This window comes from Theobroma cacao, chromosome 7, assembly GCF_053813885.1.
Source record: "Theobroma cacao isolate CCN51 chromosome 7, ASM5381388v1, whole genome shotgun sequence".
NCBI classification, from domain to species: Eukaryota; Viridiplantae; Streptophyta; class Magnoliopsida; order Malvales; family Malvaceae; genus Theobroma; species Theobroma cacao.
This window is the reverse complement of record NC_142645.1, coordinates 31,201,151-31,220,988: the sequence shown is the minus strand read 5'-3', so window position 1 is coordinate 31,220,988 and position 19,838 is coordinate 31,201,151. Positions and strand designations below refer to the sequence as shown.

At 32.9% G+C, this 19,838-nt stretch overlaps 1 protein-coding gene across 3 annotated transcripts; it reads right to left on the bottom strand.

The window, feature by feature from the left end:
* Positions 1-864: 864 nt before the first annotated feature.
* On the bottom strand, positions 865-10,009 carry LOC18507237 (uncharacterized). Of its 3 annotated transcripts, none has more exons than XM_088808488.1 (3): positions 9,002-10,009; positions 1,385-1,665; positions 865-1,296 (listed from the first exon to the last, which is right to left on the bottom strand). In XM_088808488.1, the coding sequence occupies exons 1-3, from the start codon at positions 9,038-9,040 to the stop codon at positions 1,251-1,253; spliced, it is 366 nt and encodes a 121-aa protein (XP_088664614.1). In that variant the 5' UTR covers positions 9,041-10,009; the 3' UTR covers positions 865-1,250. The 3 variants fall into 3 exon arrangements, with proteins under 3 accessions (XP_088664614.1, XP_017980039.1, XP_017980038.1); XM_018124550.2 differs by lacking the exon at positions 9,002-10,009 and adding an exon at positions 2,024-2,954 and having other exon boundaries at positions 1,425-1,665; XM_018124549.2 differs by lacking the exon at positions 9,002-10,009 and adding an exon at positions 2,024-2,188.
* Positions 10,010-19,838: the final 9,829 nt, after the last annotated feature.

Here is a 19,838-nt window from a genome sequence, read left to right as displayed (position 1 = left end):
CCTTAGAAATCGTAGGTCTACAATCCTGTTTATTTTTGTTATTTTGGGGCTCACATGTCATTGTAAAATATTTTTGTATACCCTAGCGCTGTGTGCTATTATGTATATAAATTTATTTTGTTATTTCGCTACAATAATTGTTTACGTAGAATTTTATAAATATTGCTTTATATGAAAATGGGATATTTTATTCAACATTTTTATTTAGTTTGATTAGCTATAATTTCATTTTAAAAGGGATGATTCAGATACCTAAATTTATTTTTTGATATGAAATGTATATTTTTCATTTATATATTATATTTTTAGCAGATTTCAAAATTTTCGAGTAAAAAGATCAAAATACCCCTGTGCGATAGAAATTACTTTTTGATTGTCTTTGATTTGAAAATAGTCTATATTCCTTTAAAACATGATATTTAGTAACTGTTGCCCACAAGAGAGGCGGAAAACTGATGTTAGAACCTTGCAAGGTTTCTGTTGACATTTCGGGTAACGTATATCTATTGGGACATCGCGGCGGTTGTCACGGGCTCGAAGAGAGTGCCAAGTCATGACATATAATGCTGCATGACACGTGTGTGCGTAGTTTCCCTATTTGTAACGCTCACACTATCTTAAACTAAGGTGTTCAAGCGGGATGTGGTTTGATGACCAATTGATGTCATTTTCTCTTTCAATCTTCAAACCGTGTGATACCTAGCTTTGGAAAGCGTTCCTTTGATATCAACTGTCACGGGCTTGAAACTTTAGCTAAGTTTCATGCGGCTCTATAGTCTCATGTTTGTAAAACTAAGCAAGTCTAAACGAGGTTTCTAGATGATCGGCGCGAAAACGTAAAGTAAGCAAATATGAAGAAAGAGATTGGGGAGAATAAATAAGTATAATTGCTCAAATGAGAGAAAAACAAAGTACCTAAGATCTAAACACAAAGTAAATTGCTTGATTCGGCAAACTTGATTTGATTACCTTACAACGACTCCTAAAGGTGCTATTTATAATAGCCTACTTAACCTAAACTTAGTGTGCAAGTGAAAGTAAATATGAAAGTATCTAACTTAGACTTCTTTGGAGTACAAGAAAATAAAGTCCTAAAACTATACCTCTTTGATGAGCAAGTAATCAACAAGAAAGATTTTATTTTTGGAAAGTATTCTAGTTGCCCTAGAATACTTTACTCTGCTGCCAAGACAATAGTTGATGGACCGTTGCATGTGGATTGGCTGGACAATCCATATGGGATAGACTAGTCATGGATCTACGGACTGTGACACATTATCTCTAGCTACTATTTCACTGTAGAAAAAAGCTAATAACATAAGGAAAATTGTATAAAATTATGAATTTAATTCAAAAAAAAAGTAATGGAAAGAATTGTTTTTACCGAAGTCGTTGAGTTAAGTTAGCAGCCTTGGAGAAATCACCTTGTTCTCGTGCCTTGAGGATATTGAACATCAGGCTGAGGCGGATTTGAGTGTTGGCACTTTGTCGAATAATCTGGTGAGTCTCCTTCCTCAGCTGCTCACATTCTTCTTCGATTGCCTTGAATTTTGCTGCAACTTGCCTTTGCCCTTCCCTAATGCTTTGCTGCTCTTTGCTGATCTCTTTCATCTCTTCTTTCAACTTCTTAAATCTCCTCCTCATGTATTTTGCTGAACTCTTTCCCTGCATACCCACATAATTACACACTCCACATGAATAAGAAATTTGGAAGACACTTTTGTCAGAATTGCAAAAAAAAGTAGAAATTGAATTCCTCTTTTCCAATATAAAAGAAATACAAAAGTTTTAGTCTTAGAACTCGTACAGTGCATAAGATAAGCAATTATGGTGTAACATTTACTCCTAATGCATATATTTATTGTTTTGTAACATAGAAAGTATATAACTGTCCTCCATTTATTACACCATGGATAGATATACTTAGAAACGAGGCAGAGCATACGTGAAAGAAAAGTAGAAGAAAACAAAAAGACAACATAAGGAGCAACATTGGTTATGAAAGGAAGAATAGGTTACCCACCTTTCGACCCGAAATGAAGCGTCTTCTACTTGTTTCCATTGAATGAACGAGTTATGTTTTGCTTTGGGGAGGAAAGCAATGCCAACATTCATCAAACCCAGCATGGAAGCCATTTATAGAAAAAGTTTTTCAAATAAACAAATAAGTTACGTAACCACTTAAAACAGCCGCCACGCTCATCGCGCGATTGGCCGACGTTTTCAGAACCGACTTTGACTCTTTCTTTCTTTTGACCAGCTTCTTTAATGCGCGTAATATTCAATAATATCAAAGATTTTGCTGCAAGAAACCCAAGTCTGTACTTCATTTTCTACTGAATTTACAGCAACTTTACGGTATAAGGATAAACAAATGATTACAATTAACTAGGTTTCTTCTTCTTTGTTTAATGCTTTCTTTGACCCTAGAAGAACAAAGATTTGCTGCAAGAAACTCAAAATTTCTTCGAACAAAAGAAAAACTTCCAAATTGACTTCCAGCTTTCTTCTCTCTTTAATTTCCCAGAAACTCTTCGATTTTTCTTTTTTCTTATTTCTTCTTCATTTTCTGCTGAATTTACAGCAACTTTACAGAGCATAAGAGGATAAACAAAGATTATAAGTAATTTGGGAGCAGCCTTGTTGATCGCAATCTGGTCATCCATTGGTTTGTCAATTGCGTGTGAGAATCGAGCTCTCCCGCTCTTACTCTGATCGCGATAGGCAGCAGATCAAGCTTGAAAAGAAAATAGAGAAGAACATCAAATTGAGATAAAAAACAGAGAGAGAAGGAGTTCTTCCCAGCGTTCTTATCTCTTTTGTATGCTGGAAGGCGTTTTCCATAGGCGGAAGACTCTTTTGTTCGTTCGTTCTAATTAATGAAATGAACTTTGATTTAGAAAAAAAAAAAAAAAACCAGAGAGAGGAGTAAATTAGCAGGAGAAGAGAAAACTGACAGGAGAGAGAAACAGAGACAAAGAGAAACGCCGTAGCCTATTTTAGCCAAGCAGCGTATAATTGCCATGTCATCATTTTAGGGCAAAAATCACCGACCCCTCTTTGTAGGAGCTTCACTAACAAAAATTAAAACAAAAAAAACCAAAAATTCATAGTAAAATATTTGGATCAAATATTTAAAAAAGGCTGTTGAAAATTTTGGAAACGGTAAATATAAAAAAAATGACACATCAACAGTTTAATATCATCAAAAATTAAAAATTATACTATACTTTGCTAGTCTTTTTGTCTGAATTTCTTTAACTAAATTATTGAATACTGAAATGAGAATGCAAATAAATCCATTAAGAAGTTTTTACTGCGTGTTAGTGCTTTTGATTAATCTCTTATTTATAATTTCTTTTAAAAACCCAATTAAATAGATTTTCTACATAAGTTATATATTTTAAAATTTTGAAAGTTAAAAACTTTGATTCTAATTGCTTTGGGCCAAACATGCATTTAATGTGACATTATTGGGTTTCAACTCAACATCATATTGCAGTTTGCAACTCCTATATTCCTAAATCCTAACTTTAGTTTAAAATTTTGTAAAGTATGTATCTAGCCCTCAGTAGAAGATGCAGATAGGGTTGTACAAATAATTAGTTCTATTAGTTCGGTTACTGGATTTTCAATAATCAAATTAACCGAATTCCTATATAAAAATAATCGAAATAACTTTTTTTTTTCTTATTTCTTCTTCATTTTCTGCTGAATTTTACTGAATTTCTTCGAACAAAAAAAAACCTTCCTGTCACAAGAAATCCGGACTACAATCCACCCATTCACCTTGCCAGTGACAAAACAGAGAAGAAAAGAAAACACCTCGACACCCTGACCATCAGCAAGCATGGCTCGTAGACATCAAAGCCATCCACCAAACCAAGCATCAAAATACCACAAATGGTTCCAAATGAAAGAGGAACCATGATCCTTGACACAACCTTCTTTTCTCCATCACCCTCATCCTTTCGGCCTGAAAACAGATAAAAAACACTCTATTCTCAAACCAAACACCTGCTTAACAAAAGGAAAGAGAGCTTCCCCTTAACCTCCAGAGAGTGAAAGAGAGTGAAAGCAACGCTACACCCATCATAAAAAGAGACATTAGAAGTCTCATTTCACATATTCCTTCTTTTTTTTTTTCCTTTTCTTTTTGTAAAAACTACAACAAAATGGGAATAGCCAACTCATACAAGGACTTAACAGGAAGAAGAAAAGAGCATACTTAACCCAAAAACAGAGTTACGTCCAAAAATCGAGAACAAAGATCACCCCCTAGACGAGACTTCAACAAAAAGAAACTATCTTGAAACTATCAATAATAGAATATTCCCAACCTTTCTTCCTTTCAATGTGAAATCAAGCCGCTGACCTTGATTTAACTAAGAAACTACCAATAATAGAAATTACATTTGATGAACAAGAATTAACGTACCCGGCCTGCCATTGTTTATCAATTTATTAATAAAGAGGTTCAATCGTCCAGCCATTAAATTTCACTAGCTTTCAAAATCTCCCATTCTTTACTTCAAACTCTTTAAATTTTTCTAGTTTGAGAGTTGAAAAGGTTTTTTTTTTTTTTAACTTGGTATGACAGCTGCAAAGGTTTTTTTAGTTTTCCATTCCAGCATCAATAAACGTGGAGAATTTCAACCTAAAATACCATGTGATACGAAATTTCAACCTAAAATACCATGTGATATCATAAGGATGTGATGTACCAAGGTCTCTAGAAGCCAGTTTTATGAAAAACAATTGGCCAAATCTATAGGTAACCTAAAGTAGCAAAAGTTGCATTACATTTGAAGCAGGAGAAAATTATAAAATACGAAGGCTTGTCATACAAGTATTTATGCAGCAAAAACAGTAAGCGACAACAAAATATTTCTAATGGTAGCCATGGCCCCTTGGCTTTTCCAAATCCTATTTTATAGCCCCTAGATGTTTTTTTTTTTTAATTCAGCCATATGAAAGTTTTCTTAGTTATTTTTATTTGCCTCTTGATTTCCTCACAAGCTTTTTATCTAATCATTACCATTTTAAATCTATTGTACTTAATTCTTGATTGATTACTTAATTATCAACTTTCTATTAGATAATTATATAGTGAATTTTTTACTTCGACAAAATTCTTTTCTACAGGTGCTATGTGATGCATTTTATTTTTCCAAATACACGCATACAACATTTAACTTCTCAATGTTGACATTTTTCAACAATAGTGTAAATAAATAAAATAAAATTTTTAATCATAAGTTTGTTGCCAAGAAATTGACAAAAAATTAAAAGCATAAACTCTAATGTTATACAAAAACTTCAATAAAATTTGGTTTAAAATTATTAAAAACAATTAAGTATATAAAAGTTTGTATTTAAACAATATAATGCTATCATATCAAATCAAGCAGCAGACTATCTATCAAATCAGGGCCATTTACACCAAAGACTAAAGGTATTCACTAATGCAGAAGGTGAGTTAAAGGGTATCCCAAAGCTAGATAGATTGAATCTTCTTTATATTAGACTTAAGCATATGTAAGAGAGTAGCACTTATTATTTATTTATTTTTCTTCTTTAAGCGAATTACTTTCTTTACTTCTTGTTTTCATTGGCCTGACACAGAAAGTAGTACTTCCAATGGGTCTTACTTCTTTATTCCATCTTTAGTAAAATCTTAACAGGTGTTCCCTGAGAGTTTATTCTAGCATTAAATAATAATAATAATAATGTATCATTTTTATTCACAATTTTATATAAAGATTTATATGGATCCGCACAGCTTTGGAATCCTGGCTCAATACCTGGAAGGAGGTAAAAAGAATAAAACAAAAATTGATTTGGCAAGTCACTGATGCCTTTGGTAAAGTCAACAAATCTTTGTTGAGCTTGAATTGCTCTTTGTGCATGCATCACTTTGTCATCATAGAATTTTATTACTATTTTGCATTTTCTATAAATTCAATCACACAAATATAAAGATGACACTTGGAACATCCCTCTAGATGTAGGTAATTTTGAGAAGTTTTTGAATAGTATTATTCAATTTTGATTAAAATAACATCGAAAATTGTGGCCCAAGCATATTGGGCTTACATTTTGAGCCTTGTAGACTAAGAAAATTGAATTTATCTCCTTAGAAAGGAAAGTTGGAATTTGACCTTTGAACTAGTGCACGGATGCTTCACTTTGGCCATTATGTCACGAGCTTGAAACTTTAGTCAAGTTCTGTGCAGCATTATAGTCTCGTGTTTGTACGACTAAGCAAGCCTAAACGAGGTTTCTAGATGATCGGGGCAAAAACATAAAGTAAGCAAATATGAAAAAATAGATTGGAGAGAATAAATAAGTATTATTGCTCAATGAGAGAAGAACAAAGTACCTAAGATCTAAGCAAAAAGTAAATTGGTTGATTCGGCAAACTTAATTTGATTGCTTTACAATGACTCCTAAAGGTGCTATTTATAATAGCCTACTAAACCTAAACTTAATGTGCAAATAAAAGTAAATATGAAAGTATCTAACCTATACTTTCTTGGAGTACAAGAAAAGTAAAGTCCTAAAACTATGCCTCCTTGATGAGCAAGTAATCCATAAGGAAGACTTTATTTTTGGAAAGTATTCTAGTTGCCTTAGAATACTTTGCTTGGCTGCCAAGGTGATAGCTAATGGACTTTTGCATGTGGACTGGCTCAACAGTCCATATGGGCTAAACTAGTCACTGATCTGCAAATCGAGACATTCTCCCCCACTTGATTTAGGCAACGCCCTCGTTGCCTCGTGGTCTCTTTCCACCACAACTCTTCATTAGGTTCCCCACGAGTCCCATAGGTGTATTTGAGGCAGTTTTTCTCCAACTGTTTTAAGAACACTTCCAAGTTGGGATGTGTTTTGCCATGTGGATTACTGGCTTGCGATTGGCCAGTGTCATCCAAGCACACAACTCCTATGTGTGCAATGTCTCCATTTGCTACGCATACAGGATTTGAGCTTAACGCGTAAGTAGTATCAAAACTCAGTGAATCAAATCTCCTTTACTCCGTAAGGAAGTCGTGGAACATGTCTTCCTAGTACTTGTCTACCATCAATTCATCTAGCCCTACATTGTGGCAAACTAATGAATCCACCATGTTGTGCCATCCTTTGCGAAGCTCATCGCTATTGGACCCCAGTTGCTCAATGCTGTCTTCAACCGTTTTGAAGTTGCTCCACACCTCGTGATTGATAACCGTCTCATGACATGATACACGATTATCCAATGCTTGCAAGATGCCCTCAGACTCGTAACGCTTCACAACACTTGTGTGCATAGTTTCCCTATTTGCAACGCTCACACTATCATGAACCAAGGCATTCAAGCGAGACGTGGTCTGATCACCAATTGATGTCATTCTCTTTCTCAATCTTTAAACTATGTGATACTTAACTTTGGAAAGTGTTGCTCTGATATCAATTGTCATGGGTTTGGAACTTTAGCCAAGTTTCGTGCGGCGCTATAGTCTCGTGTTTGTAAGACTAAGCAAGTCTAAACGAGGTTTCTAGATGATTGGCGCAGAAACGTAAAGTAAGTAGATATGAAGAAAGAGATTAGGGAGAATAAATAAGTAGTATTGCTCCAATAAAAGTAAAACAAAGACCTAAGATCTAAGCACAAAGTAAATTGCTTGATTTCACAAACTTGATTTAATTGCCTTACAATGACTTCTAAAGGTACTATTTATAATAACCTACTTAACCTAAACTTAGTTTGCAAGTAAAAATAAATATGGAAGTATCTAGCCTAGACTTCTTTAGAGTATAAGAAAAGTAAAGTCCTAAAACTATGCCTCTTTGATGAGCAAGTAATCAATAAGGAAGACTTTATTTTTGGAAAGTATTCTAGCTGCCCTAGAATACTTTGCTTGGCTGCCAAGGCTACAACTGATGGACCCTTGTATGTGGATTGGCTCAATAATCCATACAGGCTGGATTAGTCACGGATTTATGGACTGTGACACATTATCTCTGGCTATTATTTCACTGTAGAAAAAAGTTAATAACATAAGGAAAAATTGTATAAAATTATGAATTTAATTAAAACAAAAGTAATGGAAAGAAGTGGGTTTACCGAAGCAGTTGAGTTAAGTTAGCAGCTTTGGAGAAATCGCCTTGTTTTTGTGCCTTGAGGATATTGAACATCAGGATGAGGCGGATTTGAGTGTTGGCACTTTGTCGAATAATCTGGTGAGTCTCCTTCCTCAGTTGCTTACATTCTTCTTCGATTGCCTTGAATTTTGTTGCAACTTGTCTTTGCCCTTCCCTAATGCTTTGTTGCTCCCTGCTAATCTCTTTCATCTCTTCTTTCAACTTCTTAAATCTCCTCCTCATGTATTTTGCTGAACTCTTTCCTTGCATGCCCACATAATTAAACACTCCATATGAATAAGAAATTTGAAAGACACTTTTGTTAGAATTCTAAAAGTTTTATGGAGTAATATTTTCTAATTCTACTCCCTCACTTCCTCAGTTATATATATATATATATATGTATGTATGTATATATATATGTATGTATGTATGTATGTATATATATATATGTATGTATGTATATATATATATATGTATGTATGTATGTATGTATATATATATATATAAATGTATCATTAAAACGAATAGAACTAAATAAAATATTTAAGTATTTGACTTATTGATTGGTGTATAATATTTTATTAAAAAAGAGTAAGATTTGAATCTTTCGTTCCAAATATAAAAAAAATATAAAAATTTTAGTTTTTCAACTCATACAGTGCATAAGATAAGCAAGTATAGTGTAACATTTACTCCTAATGCATATATTTATTGTTTTGTAGCATAGAAAGTATATAACTGTCCTCCATTTATTACACCATGGATAGATATACTTAGAAACGAGGCAGAGCATACGTGAAAGAAAAGTGGAAGAAATATAAAAAGATAACATAAGGAGCAACATAGGTTATGAAAGGAAGAATAGGTTACCCACCTTTCGACCCGAAATGAAGCGTCTTCTGCTTGTTTCCATTGAATGAACAAGTTATGTTTTGCTTTGGGGAGGAAAGCAATGCCAACATTCTTCAAACCCAGCATGCAAGCCATTTATAGAACAAGTTTTTCAAATAAACAAATAAGTTACTCAGCCTGCTTAACCGCGTAAAACAACCGCCATACTCATCGCGATGGGCCGACATTTCAGAACCGACATTGCCCTTTATTTCTTTTCACACGTAGTATTCAATAATAAATATTATTTTTGAATTCTTTAGTGGCACACCTAGGAGATCAAAGAAATTCGTTTCAAGAAACCCCCAGTCTCTTCTTCATTTTCTTCTGACTTTACAGCAACTTTACAGGGTAAAAGGACAAAAAAATGATTACAAGTAATTAGGTTTCTTCTTCATCTTTTAATTCTTTCTTTGACCCTGGAAGAACAAAGATTTGCTGCAAGAAACTCAAAATTTCTTCGAACAAAAGAAAAACCTTCCAAATTAACTTCCAGCTTCTTCTCTCTTTAATTTCCCTGAAACTCTTCATCTTTCTTTTTTCTTATTTCTTCTTTCATTTTCTACTGAATTTACAGCAACTTTACAGAGTACAAGAGGATAAACAAAGATTACAAGTAATTTGGAAGCAGCCTTGTTGATCGCAATCTGGGCATCCATTGGATTGTCAATTGCGTGTGAGAATCGGGCTCTCCCGCTCTTACTCTGATCGCAATAAGAAACAGAGAAAAACATCAAATTCAGATAAGAAACAGAGAGAGGAGGGGTTCTTCCCAGCGTTCTTATCTCTTTTGTATGCTGGAAGGCGTTTTCCATAGGTGGAAGACTCTTTTGCTCTTTTGTTCTAATTAATGAAACGAACTTTGATTTAGAAAAAAAAAAAAAACAGAGAGAGGAGGAAATTAGCTGGAGAAGAGAAAACTGACAGAAGAGAGAAACAGAGATAAAGAGAAACGCCGTAGCCTATAAGCCAAGCAGCGTATAATTGCCAAGTCCTCATTTTAGGACAAAAATCACCGACCCCTCTTTGTAGGAGCTTCACTAACAAAAAATAAAAAAAAATACAAAAATACAAAGTAAAATATTTGGATCAAATATTAAAAAATGGCTGTTGCAAAATTTTGGAAAGGGTAAATATAAAAAAAAAATGACACATCAACAATTTAATATCATCAAAAATTAAAAATTATACTATACTTTGCTAGTCTTTTTGTCTGAATTTCTTAACTAAATTATTGAATAGTAAAATGAGAATGCAAATAAATCCATTAAGAAGTTTTTACTGCGTGTTAATACTTTTGAATAATCTCTGATTTATAATTTCTTTTAGAAACCCAATTAAATAGATTTTCTACATAAGTTATATATTTTAAAATTTTGAAAGTCAAAAACTTTGATTCTAGTTACTTTGGGCCAAACATCCATTTAATGTGAAATTATTGGGTTTCAATTCAGCGTCATATTGCAGTTTGCAACTCCTATATTCCTAAATCCTAACTTTAGTTTAAAAGTTTGTAAAGTATGTATCTAGCCCTCAGTAGAAAATGCAGATTAATCAATAATGAAATGTCGTTTAAGGCGTTTAGGTTTCATGCATGTTTAAGTTCCATTTTATTTTATGTTTGATTTTTTCCATTTACATACTAGTTTGTTGGTTTTTATTTGTTTTATTCTACTGATTTGTTTTTTTAGATATACTACTAAATTATAATTATAATTTATATTTGTACATATAATTGATCGAAAAGAAAAAGGGATAAGGTCTAAATTCATCACTGTATTTAATGTTTTTTGAAAGGCAAAAAATATTTTCATTGAAGAAGATTTACAAAAGCTATCCTGTAGATATGGTAGTGGAACACGACAGCATAAGAAGATATATAAAAAGCCTTTGTTTCCTTCCCCTAAACCAAAAAGCGTATCCTGCCTGTACACCAGAAACCACCGGTGCAAAAATCAATACCAACATTCACAAACTGGATCCCGCATCCAGCCTCCATTTGATCAAAGCCAATGACACTTAAGTCAGACACCAAAAGAATCATGCAGGCCCAAAAGAAGAAATCAACAACACTGCATCACCCATCTCTGCACCTGAGTCTTATTAGACCTACATATGGTAATATGACATAATGTGATGTATGGGCATCATGAAGATAGATAAAAGCTATTAACCACATTGAAGGGCACAAGCGAATTTATATGGAAACACAATTGTTTGATGGATTAGATCTACATACGATGAGGTAGCAATTGGCTTTGAGCTACTGGGAGCTGTTGGGATGAGCCTTGCAACCAATTGAGATTGGTTAAGACTTGATTCCAATCATGCAACAATACCATTCATGTTGAATGATTAGAGGTTTTTCTTCAGCAATAAGACGTTAATTATAATGAGTTATAAGTCTAATTGGATGAAGTCCATGGGATTAATATGCTCAAGGAAACTATAATTGGTTGCAGTTATGAGATCCCTATGCATCAAAGCATAATCTCTAAATGTTCCTGGTCGATACATCATTAAGACTGGACATTAATTATACTTAGAGACTAATATATTATATGTTTCTTACTTGAAAAGTAAGCAACCGATCTCATAGGTTGAAGTATAGAGATACTTAGAACTAGAATGTAGGTGCTTGCTTAGGAGAGTAAGTTTACTGAACATAACTTTGTTGGAGTAGGATCTTAGTGGATTGATGTGATTGTGTGAAGTATGAATTTCAAAAAATTTCTTTATAAAGGAAGAAAGCAATCCAATTATACAAGCGAAAACACACATCATTTTTATTGCAAGTAACATAATTACATCCTAAAAAAAATAAGAATCTATTAAGTATGAATTTCAAAAAATTTCTTTATAAAGGAAGAAAGCAATCCAATTACATAAGCGAAAACACACATCATTCTTATTGCAAGTAACATAATCACATCCTAAAAAAAATAAGAATCTATTAAGTAAAAAAAAAACATACCTTTTATTTTGAGATTATTATTTTTGGACACCAACACACTAATGAATGATTTCTGGTCCAAACAGATTTACCACTTATTCTTTAAGAATGCTTTCAACTTGAACCTTGAGTGGACAAGGTGTGGAATGCAAGACCACAAGATGGCAACTGATTTTTTCTCTCTTTTCTTCCTAAAAATTGAAGGCTATTTTCTTTTAAAAAAATTTAGCCAAAAATGGAAGAGAGGAAGAAAGATACGGTAAAGTTTGGAGGAGGAGAAGATAAGTGACGACTGAAACCTTTTCAAGAAAAAGTACGTACGTTTCTATTCTTCCGATCTCTTCTCTTTTTATTAAAAGGCTTGCCTCAAAGGTTTAATCAAAATCAAACACCTTTGAATAGATCTTGACCTTCCATTTAGAGTTATGGAAGCATCAAACATGCTTCATAATTATCAAAATTAAAATTTAAGAATAAATAATTTAATTATTTTATTATCATTTAGAGTTCTTGATAAAATAAAACTCCTTATTGAATAATAGCTCTTATTTTATTATTATCAATCTTTATTTAAAAAGAATTAATAATAAATAAAAAGTGATGGTTAAAAATGGAGTCCTCTTTTATCAACATAGATGTCTAGATTCATTTTGCAAGAATCCTCTTAGCATTATGTTAATTTAAGACAACTCTTGTCTTTAATTAAAACAAAAATATTTTATCTTGTCTAAATTGAGACAAATATCTTTTCTTGTCTAGATTAAGACAAAAAATATTTTTATTGTCTTAAATTAAGACAAACATATTTTCTTGTCTAAATTAAGACCAAACATGTTTTCTTGTCTAAATGAAGACAAATATTTTAAAACGGCCATTTTTGTACACAATTTAATTAATCAAATTAAAACATGTATTCTAACTTAAACAAGTTGAATTCTACAAAGCTAAGTGAGGAATCTATTTGGATATAGATTTTCAAAGCTCCAATAAACTTAGAATTATTCTTAGTCCCATTAAAAATAATACAAGCTTATTAACCATTAAATCACTCCACCATAGATTCATGGTTGCACTCTTGGATTAACTATAATTACAAGAAAGAATTCAATACTTGATATTAATTATTAGTTGTCCAATTGCAATCTTATATTGTGAACCCTCATAACCATCCAATGACAAAAAGTGAAACTACCGTTTTACCTTTTATGTCAATTTTGTCCTCTAGTCACAAATTTCATCCAATTAGTGATTTAATACTCTAGATCTAATCTTTTGAGTATCTAGATGTGTCATGACCCAGAACTCCCTATCGAGCCCATGACAACTGCCGCGAAGCCTCGACAAACATTCTTCACCCCGAATGTCGATCGAAACCTCGCAAGGCTCTCTTATCAGCTTTCGCACTTTCCCGGTGAGCAATAGTTATCAAATAATCAAAATACGACGGATTACATATCACTTCCAAATCATAACATAACATATTGTTTTTTTTTTGGCTCATAGGGGCATTTTCGTCATTTTTGTCGAAAACCTTGAAACTTGCTAAAAATGTAGTAGGTAAGCCGAAAATATATATTTAATGATTTAAAAAAATTAAGTATCTAAAACGTTCATTTGAAGTGAAAATTTGACCATTTGAATATAATAAAAATATTCAATAAAATAAACTATTTTCTTGTAAAATAATTTTCATAAAACTATCGGTACATAATTCTTATAGCGTAAAAGATAATTATATTCATATATACTATAAAGCAAATAACCAAAGCATAAAATTTCTTTTACAGTGACACGTGGGCCCACATCTATCCAAAATGCATCGGAAGCTGGAAACCTATAGCTTTTACCGATTTGAGTCCAAATGAAGGTCCTTGTCAAAATCAGCTAACTATGGAATTCCCCGAACTTGAAATGTGAGGAAATGAGGGTGGTGAGATTATAAAATCCTAGTGAGTAAACAGATACTATCTAAACTATCTAAAGACGAGTAAATGGAGACAATTAAAATAAATCATCATACTATAATTTCATTACCTTTCAATTCATTTCAACCAAATAAAATCAATCCATAAAAATCGAGTAATCAACTTGGCTTATGAATTTCTTAAAACTTTGGCCCGTGCCAAAACTCATACTCGGTGATACCTTGCGCAGGGCATCTAACCGAGTCCGCTAAGGCTGTTAAAATTTTGTATACACTTAAAATATATTTTAGTTTGAGAAAAATACAGCCGTTCCTTGGCGTTGGCTGAGTTCCCCTTCACGTGGTGGTTTGTCATGAAGTGAACCCTAAGCTTTACCCCAGGAGATACCCTACGCGCCTCTCCGTTCGAGGTAATAATATAATGGAGTTTACCGTGCCCCTCCAATAGGCTAATCCACGGAACCCCCTCTGCAGTAAATAATTAATATATAATCCACCAATCAACAAAATTCATTCTAGCATGACATGGCAATTTATCGCAACCTAGCCTCTCAAGGCTGAATACACAGCATAAATAATTCTAACACCAAAATCAGTTTAGCCATTCATGCTAATTTATTATCATAAGCCATTCAATTCAAAACCATAAATTTGCAACACAAACTAGCAGTCTCCAATTACTCTATTTTCAAAACCAATATTCGATTTTCCAGAAAATTTATAAAATCATTTTATCAAATTACAATTTCTTTTAAAACATAGCAATTTACCATTTAAACCCATTTTCCATAAAATTACACAGTTGTATAAAACTACTCTACATAATTAAGACGATAATAAGTTCACTCACTGTTCTAGGAGTCGATGTACTCCTAATCCCAATCTCCAAGCACAATCTCTGTACTTTTACCAGTGTACTTTGCTCACCACCTATCCACAATGTACAATACATAATTCACCACATCAATACTTGACCAATATAAAATCAATTCAGGCTCGGTATATATGCATGACATGATATACAACTTATCCGACTACCGCTTAAATGCGGTGTTGACCTAATTCGGCCTATTATCTCCAATTTAACTCCAAATCAATTCTTCTCACTTTCTACACTCCAATTATAACTAAATTACCTCCATGACTGTGAATGAGATTCAATTTATCAGTCTCGGTAGCAAATTACGAAAATACCCCTAGTGGGTAAAAAATCGTATTTTTGCTCCGAAAATTTTCATTATTTTTCTAGGCTCATAATTCATCATGTGTTAACCAATTCTCCTAAAATGAAAATCAAATTTATCCTCACTCATCACATGATAAATTCGGCCATTAATGATTGTGGGAGAAAATAAATTCTTTTCTTGTTGTTTTGTTTCTAAATATGCTAAACTAACTTAAAACACTAACATAACTTAAAATCAAATTAATCTAACAACTTTCTCTCTCCTAACCCATTTTTCAGAATTGAATTCATCACAATAACTCAATATTCAACCATGGAAATCAAGAACAAAAGCATGGGTAAGCTAGGTATCAAGGAAAACTAAAGAAATTCTAACTTACCTAGCTTGTTTCCTTGATTTCTTCACTTTTTCTTTGAATTTTCCACCTAGGTTTTCTTGTTTTTCCCTTTGTTCTTCCTCTCTTTCTCTCTCTTCCTTGCTTGGCCAGCCATATGAAGAAAATGGGCTGATTTTATGCCTTTTTAATAAGAAACAATAAAATAATAAAGGTATGACACATGTCGTTTTCTTATTGGTCCATTATTAAAATTTTAAAATTTTAATCCTTTTTATCTCCACCACACAATTAGTCAATGGTCAAAATGAGGATAAAGGAAGACCATGTGCTGGAAAAATGTCCTGGTGGTGGAAAATTACAATTTTGCCCCTAAGGTGGCAAAATTACCATTTTACCCTTTTACTCCAAATTATACCGAAATTAAAATTTTTCACTTCTAAACCTCAAATCTTACTCCAATAAGTCAAATTATACTCCAATAAGTCAAATGGGGCAAAAAAAAAAATCTTTTCTAAAATTTCCATTTTGTCCCCAGGTGACAAATGACCATTTTGCCCCTAGATAGCGAAAATTCCGGTTTGACTCCAAATTGATCCTCGAACTCCGAATCACCATATTAAACCATTCTGGGACTTTAAAATTCTTAATTTCATCGTAAATTCTCTATTTGATCTAGTTCGAGGCTTAAATCAACTTTATTGTACCTCTAGGTACAATACTGACTTTTGTAAATTTTTTGGGACTCTCATAGCATGCAAATATGCTATCCATCACATGTATGTCATGATAAATATTTTTATAGAGTCGAGCTTGTCATCTTCTCCCCCATTTGGATCAACCATATGATCCTTCTTCATGATTGATTTCGACGTTAGGCTAAATATTAATATTTTAATATTATTTCATTAATAAAATATTATTTTATTCTAAAAATGTTATCTTGTCTCCTTGGTACCCAAAATACCTTATTATGCCTCACTTGACTTCCAAATCGCCTTTTATCTCACAAATTCTCCTCCAATAAAATTATTATTTTATTATTATTTTTTCACTTGCGAAATATTTATCCTAAACTACTCCTTTCGTCTTTTATCACTTTCAAACATTTTAATTGACCTCAATTTGCATTCGATCAACTTTATTTATCACCATATCAAAGTATGGGGTATTTCAATCTCCCCCACTTAAATAGAATTCGTCCCCGAATTCTCGGTTGATGTTGCATTATCAATCTCCTTCTATGATCCTACTCCTTGTTCCTTCTATAGGGACATTCAACTTATTCACCTCGTTCACCTTCAGTTCAATTAAATGCTTTATTTATGGCAATTATTATCCTTTGGAACTGAATCAGTAATACTTTTCACAACCATGATCTCTTATATCGAGACACTAAGCATGCCTTTATCACCATTATTAAATTTGAACCATAACTTCACCTCAATTATACTGATTTCGATCACATATCATACTTACTTATGTATACCTAATCATCATTTTATTAGTTCGCTCTGTACCAAATTTCTCAACCTTGATTTATCCATCTTATACTGGTCCATACCCTTTCTTTAATAGAGTTCCATTAAGAACTTAAACAATTCAAGGTTTACCTTCAAAGTCATTCATAACTTTAATCGTTCATTACATGTCCGTTAACACTTTAGCTCACTAACCTCTCTGGACACTATTTCAAAATCTCCCAATTACCGAGAACCATTCTTCACTTCAGTTAGTAAAATTATCAATTTCATATATACATATATACATGCATTTTCAAATGTCAACATCTCTCTTTATATATAGGAATCCATGTGTTCACATGCTTTGGACTACATTCCCCCTTTATTCATCCGTATCCCAATGCTAGTTTCAATATAATAATTCTTATAGTGCACGTCAACCTTCTTATTATACTTGTATATAACTTCATATCATTCATCACAATGTCATCTCTATTGAATTATAATCTATTATGCGTGTATGCTTTATAATCCTATTGATGCCTCAAATATTTATCTCAACTTGATCATTGCCTCTCATGCAATACCACAATTCCTAAGAGTCATCCTTTTGTCCTTAATCATCTTTCATGCCTCTATATTACCTTGTATCTTTCTTGCATTACGATATTGATTTGTCACTTAAGACTCGAACCCATTTGAATCATGTATGCCTTAAGCATTTTCGAATTCCAATTTCCATAATATATTAGGAAAGTTTCATTATCTGACTTCATTTTCAAGGTCAACTTCTAATTTCCTTTGTTCCACTCCTTCATATGAACATAACATCATTCTTCCTTAACCAATTTATAAATTGTACTTGAAATTGTAAAACTTAAAATTAGATTCTTCTCAAGTATTTTTCAATACTAATACTAATATCACTCTTAGCTTACAGGTTCCTTTTTATAATCACATAACTTAGTGCTTGCTTTAACGAGATCCAGAGCAAAACTTCTCTTGAGTATTTCCTTGAGAATATCTATCTTAAACTTATATCTTACAGCATGTGATCCCTTAACTTGTGATTTAGCCGTTAGGCTTCTCAACAAGTTTTAAAAATTTTACGTTTCATACTTGCTATGTATGATTAGAATCTCTTCTCAAAGATGTTTATGTATTCCTAAAACACTTAATCTTTAAGGTATATAAATATGTACTCATCCATTCAATCCCTAACTCATCTTCATAGGTTTCTAGGGTGCCACACAATTAGCCTCATGTTGTTACTAACCCTTGTCATTTTACAGTATCAAAACAGATATTACAAATTCTCGTAATGATATTCTATATAAACTGATTTTCTATACCAGTCTCGTAATTCTTCCTTCACACTTTCATTATTTGGTATCTCATCTCAAGAATCTTTCAAATTTTTTTCTTTTAATTATATGCCTATATACAAGGCAATAAAGAAGTTTTTCAATTCATTTGGGTAAACATTCTCCAGAATATTTACGACTCCCAAATAACAAAACACAATGACCAACAACCAAAATTCAATTTGTAAGCTCATTATCGTGTCACTCCCATCTTACTCATGCATCATAGGCGCGAGGTATTCAGAGCAGTATAGTGTTGAACAGTCATTGCTGAAGTATTGTAGCTATTAGAAATTTTCTCATCAAAGCTATTTGTCTGCATTCAAAGTCACCACATCAATCATTCTCAACCAGTGGTTTCCCTTTTAGATATATATCATGAGTTCCATAAGTATAGGTACCTTCTATTTTCTTGTCATACACACTAAGCCAAATTAATACTTTCATCTCATGTCATCTTTTGACGTTTATCAACATTTATAAAATCCACCTCAAAACATCCTTTCCATACAGTGTAATAAATTCATTATACATATACCACTCCACACATAAGTTGCTTACTATCTACAACTTTCCTTAAATTTATTGTCATCCCTATCCAATTATCTTCTTTGTCATATACTCCAATAATTTTATTGACTTTTGGTATAATTAACTACGAAAATAGCCTAGCTTTCTCCTCACTTTATTCTTGCAATCCTTACTGAATCAAAATTTTATATTCCCCATATTCCATAATTTAACTTCATTGGGGTATATTTGTGCCCAATTTTTACCTCATAGTATCATGACATCACTGAGTAATCCCCTTCATGCTTAAATTACAATCATCAACTTAATCACGTTACCCATTTCGAATGTCATTTATAACCTTATTGCTTCCTTCTATAACCTTCCTCAATAATTATATTACCAATTTATCTCTGTTATACTAAAAGATTCCCATACATATCTAATTATTTAAATAGCTATTTTACATTTCGTTCGAGTCATACAAAATAAAAGCCATTCCTAACTCCTTTATACAGGTAACTACCACATTTTCCCTTAAACGACACTTGCCTAGATTTATGACAATACAACTTCAACTAAAGTATTAAACATCTTTAGGTTCCTCATTGTCCTGATCCAGGCACATTAATGGATCCTCTTCCTCCTGAGAGTTTCTCTTTTGTTCTTCAATCTAGGCTTGTTGTATTCTCCTACGTTCCTCATCACTTATCGGTGTAGCATTTCTTCCACAGCCGGGAGGAAAATGTCGTACAACGTACACCCCCCTACGGGGTTTACTTACCACTGTTACTTTCTCCTTATTCTTTTCTGGTTGTTCCCTTACATTTCTCCCACAGCCTGGTGGAAAGTGTCAGACTACTGTCACGCTTTTCCTAGAACGAATACCTCCTTCGGCTATCCTTAATTTCCCCCTTTCTTTAGCATATTCCTTAGATTCTCTCCAAAGGGAACCTCTCATGCTTACATTAATATTATTACTATCTGCACTTTTTGGACTACTCAATTCGGACTGCCATCGGCTCCTAGCAGTAGAATCTAGCGATACCTCGCTAATACTATGAGAGGCGTCGGGACTACGGTCT